This window comes from Dreissena polymorpha, chromosome 1 (genome assembly GCF_020536995.1).
Source record: "Dreissena polymorpha isolate Duluth1 chromosome 1, UMN_Dpol_1.0, whole genome shotgun sequence".
NCBI classification, from domain to species: Eukaryota; Metazoa; Mollusca; class Bivalvia; order Myida; family Dreissenidae; genus Dreissena; species Dreissena polymorpha.
The window spans coordinates 172110305-172115147 of record NC_068355.1 but is presented as its reverse complement, the minus strand read 5'-3'; the positions used below and the strand labels follow the sequence as shown (position 1 = coordinate 172115147).

Genomic DNA, 4843 nt, shown 5'->3' with positions numbered 1-4843 from the left:
ACGGACTGGCACATATTGCCAGGTCGATTTAATTAAATGTGTTTTTTTCTTCTTTGAATAAATCCATTTCATATAAATGGTAACATTTTTAATTATGAAAACTGTTAATAAAACTTATCAGCAAATGTCAATCATTTTTAGGCAACATCTTTATCATGATGAAACTAACAATGTTTTATCAGCATATCATAATAGCCATGGTATGATACAAAACAACACTATATTCCAACACAAAATTTATTTCAAACGTAATTTGAAACTCTACAGCAACACAAATTGTATTATAATCTAAGCTTCAAATTCAAAGAAAAGCAGAGTGAAATTTAACAATGACCATAGTTTAACAAGAGATGTTTATAAAACAGGTATGCATAATTTCTGACGACGTTTTACATCAGGGCCCGTATTCACCAAACAAATCTTAGACTTAAGTCTAAGAATAAAGAAAATTCTTTCAATTTGTATATTCAAGAATTTCTTTAATTTTGATTCAAACTTTGCAGTAAACATCTCTATTTATATTATTCTTCGTATAGAACATTTTGTTAATGACATAATCACCAGTGGAGGCCTGTATATATTCAAACACTGAACACATTTTCTTGGTTCTAAGTCTATTTTTTATTCTAAGAATCGGTTGGTGAATACGGGCCCAGCATTCGGAAAAAAATCAATACTGGGTAATATCAATTTTCGGGAACAGCCTGTGAAAGAAGATTATATTTTAATGGTTAAAGATATTGTAATTGCGTCAGCATCATTATTTTTCGAATAATTTAAGAATTCGGTGCCATATGTTGTGCTGGTGGTTTAATATTGGCCTTTAACATTGTGATTTCAAATTATAACACCATCGTGAATAATTATATTAAAACAATTATACAAACTTTAAAAATGAAATTATTATTGTGAGGGCAACTTATGACATATATGGGCAGTTATGAGCAGTTTGTAGACAATCGAGCCAGACGTCGAAGAAGAATTGCAATGTTAGTTGTACATAACGTCATGTTTGTAAAATAGTAAAAATGCAAACAATAAATTTGAAAAAAGTCCATATATGGGTGCATTAGAATAATATAAAAATACACCGTGCAGAAATTGTGTTCGGAATCCCATATCAGCAAACCAATAAAGCTACATCTGTTTATTAAGTGTAAGAAAGTTCAAATAGTGACGGGTAGAATATGTTTGTTTCACATTTTTGTTCTATATTTCAGTATAATGCATTGGGCTATTGAAATAAAGTTCTATTTTCGCTTCCATTGTGACGATAGTGGTGTCGTTTGACGTTCAACTTAGGGAATGGTCCTGAAGATGTTACAAGAAATTAGGTCGTGCGAGTCCCATTTGTGGACACATTTGTACTGCGTTCTTACTGATTGCTGAGTGCTGATCTTACAGAGGTCGCCTTCCTTCATAGATGTTTGCGTTTACCGACTTTACGGGAGCCACCTTCAACAGAATACCAAAATTAAACTAGCAAGTATTTCGTAAATACTATTCTTTAAATTTATGTAACCATTCAACATCAAGCATTAAAATTTCGGCTATTGCTATAAGAAACGCAGATTTTCACTTTATTTTACTAACGTTTTTTGCAAAATATTCGTTGATTTTGAGTATCTATGTTACTTTAACCGTGTTCACCATATAATAATAATAGTAATAATAATAATAATAATAATAATAATAATAATAATAATAATAATAATAATAATAATAATAATAATAATAATAAAAGCTTTATTTACAGAAGGTTTCACATAAAGACAACTACACATTATACATATTATGCAGATGAATCAAAACTTTTTTACAATGTGGCCTGCTTGAAAAAAACATACTCATATCGGTCTTTAACAAGTGAAACATTCAAACAATATTTTCTTACATCCATACATAACACACAATTTGCCTTTAAGACAGACACACATGAAATATCATTGATTAGAAAATAACATGACATATCATTGATTAAAAAATAGATGTGTTTTATTATGCCTTTAAAAAGCAGAGATAGAGCATGCCATTCTTATTCCAATTGGAATACTGTTCCAAATATCCATGCTATGATATGGAAAAGCTCGTTTCTTTTAATCTGTTTTCGCTTTGGTATTATTATTATATTAAATGACCGTTGTAAAAACAACGTGATAATGGTCTAATTTGAACCGCTAAAGTATATTGAGCACCAGGATATGATGTGTATGCTTATAAATACGTTTAAGAAGTGCTGATTGATTATCGTTGTTAAATATGCAAATGTCAAGCACAGTTGACCATAATTGTCTTTGACTCAAGTGTGATCTAGCGAACATAACTTCTTTTTGATTTATAAAATCACCCACCTTTTGAGTTTAATATTTTGTAAATATGTATATGTATTAAATATCTTATATTAACCGTGTTTTTGTCATTAAACCGTAATCCGAAATGTTAACATTATCAATAATTAAAATGACGTTGATATATGTATACTTCAAAGAGTGTTGTTTTCGACACGGTAGTATAAAGTATTCATACGTGAAGTGTAGTTATTTGTCAACACAACGTATAAAAACACAGCTAGTGCAACATTATAGAAACATTTCGTTGCAAAATTATTGCTTCGATAAAACTGGACCTTTCATGAAGACACATAAACAATCGACTCAACTTACCTTTCAGACTTCAGTTGATAGCTTGCAGGCAAACAGCCTCCATCTTTGCTAACAAGCCGAAACCAGTATCCCATGAGCCCTTCTTCAAGCTCCCAGTCGGAACGAACTGATTGTTGAAGCCACTGAAACGTGAAGGGTTTTGTACTAGCTGATTGTTGAAACCACTGAAATGTAAAAAGTTTTCATCAGACAAAGTGGTTGAATAGTAAACATTGAACAGAACATTAATAAAATATGAGTTGGTATTATGTGATCATGAAAAGAGCTCTTTGAAGAAATATTCAATCCATCAAATCATTCCTTTGTTTGACAATACTCGAACAATTATGTTCCATTTTTAAATGAATTAATAATGTATGTCACCAACCGAACTCTCGCTTGGGTAGAACTTTCCATTATCTAGGCTCCATTCCAGGTCAAAGCCAGTCGGCCACGTAGCTGGCACCTCGTTGTTTGGAATCACAATTCCTTTCACAAAAGCGGATGAGGCCGGTGTAAGCTGATGCTTTAATAAATAAAAAAAACTAACACGTGTTCAACTTTATCATTTTAAGAGCGTTCTTCACAAATATTTGTGTGACCTTGACGTTTAAAATATGTGATATCAGTTTTAATTTACTGAACTACTGTTTGTGCTTTACACTTGTTTTATTAAAAATCAAACGTACATTCATTTATGGCTGACAGTGACAGAATAATATTAAAAAAGCCCAACGCGCAGCTTAACTAATGCATAACATATAAAACTACAGTAAACTTTATCCCATTGTAAGTGTGTGTCCTTAGAGACACGTGAATGGGGCAAGATTAATGTGTATTTTACCATTGTATTGATGACATTGGCCGTTGTTGTGTACACCCAGATCTGGTCACTGACCGTGAGACCAAGACTGAAAATCACTTGAGTCATGTTTCCGTCTAAGACAGCCGGTAGATCTTTGATACGCACACCAATGCGCACAGTGAACTTGTCTTCGTCGACGGAGTCTTTCTCTTGTACATTACACACCATCGGAAGATTCATAACTGTCCGGTCGGATTCATTTGAGCCGGAAACCCTAAACACCAAAAGCAAGTATCGTGGTTACAGTGTCAACATGTCTGCAGAAAACGTACTATCAAAACGCATGGTTTTATAAACAACGTAACGATGTCTTATTTAGATAGTTTCTTTTGTTTTCTGGTGTGAAGGTGAGGCTCAATAAAAAACAAGTTTTATTCGTGGTCGAGTATAAGATAAGGCTGTTTAAATAAATGCTAGACTTTAATATGCATTCGTGTTAAAAGAATTAATCAAATGAAATGTTGTACTCGGCCATGAAATTAAATGCACAGAAATAAACACTACCATGTAACAGTAATTTAAGCACAACAGGTGAGTACATTTAAATCTCGTTTAATCTCGTTAAATGAAATTTTAAAAACGATTAAACGTGCAAAATGCCCCATACCAGTCTGAAAGTTTTGTTGACACATTCCCAAGAGCCGTGCAGACGACGTTTTTCCCTTTGGAGACCACCTTTGCATTAACGAACGTCAGCAAGGGCTCTGTCAGGTTATCTGGTATGGGTACTTCAATGATCATCGGACCAGCGACCTTGCCCCGTTCAGTGGTGATCTCAAGGTCAAAGTATTCCACCGAGCCGGGATGAAAAACTGCATCCGGGCCACAAACAGGCTTCACAGCGTAGTTGTAGCTAAGATTGGGCTGTAAATAAGTAAATCACCACATATTTTTGTTAACATGATAAGTTTGTTTATAAAAGACCCTTATCGGATAAAAGCTTTCGACCTAGATTATTACACACAACCAATAAATTGTTCAATACTTTATTCAGCGATACAATAATTGAATCCAACTTATGGTGTCTCGTTATAATGATTCCACTTTTATTTCATTAAAAGAATAGATCAATGCATCTTGAATCATTGCAGAGCACGATGCAGTCGTATCTTAAAAAACACACTTTCCCCTACATTGACATCATCCGGTGCGCTTTCCAACTGACTCATTAAGATGTGGTGTTTTGTGTTCACACACCCCTGTATTGACAGTCCGGAGGCGACAGACACATATGTATTCTTATTTTGACCACACACTTACCGAAGGTTTGACATCCTTTAGGACGCTGTCCACCTGTCTGACCCAAATGTAGTTTAAACCAGCGTCCGTGTACTCC

General features: G+C 33.7%; 1 protein-coding gene across 1 annotated transcript in view; it reads right to left on the bottom strand.

The window, feature by feature from the left end:
• Positions 1-223: 223 nt before the first annotated feature.
• The window catches only part of LOC127861155 (uncharacterized), an 18815-nt gene continuing 14195 nt past the window's right edge, over positions 224-4843 (bottom strand). The window contains exons 4-9 of the mRNA XM_052399535.1: positions 4768-4843; positions 4115-4371; positions 3487-3721; positions 3031-3168; positions 2664-2827; positions 224-1455 (exon numbers count right to left, since the gene is read on the bottom strand). The exon at positions 4768-4843 is cut by the window's right edge and continues 152 nt beyond it. Of these exons, the coding sequence (XP_052255495.1) occupies positions 1443-1455; positions 2664-2827; positions 3031-3168; positions 3487-3721; positions 4115-4371; positions 4768-4843 (883 nt within the window). The 3' untranslated portion in view covers positions 224-1442. The remainder of the gene's footprint in view (positions 1456-2663; positions 2828-3030; positions 3169-3486; positions 3722-4114; positions 4372-4767) is intronic.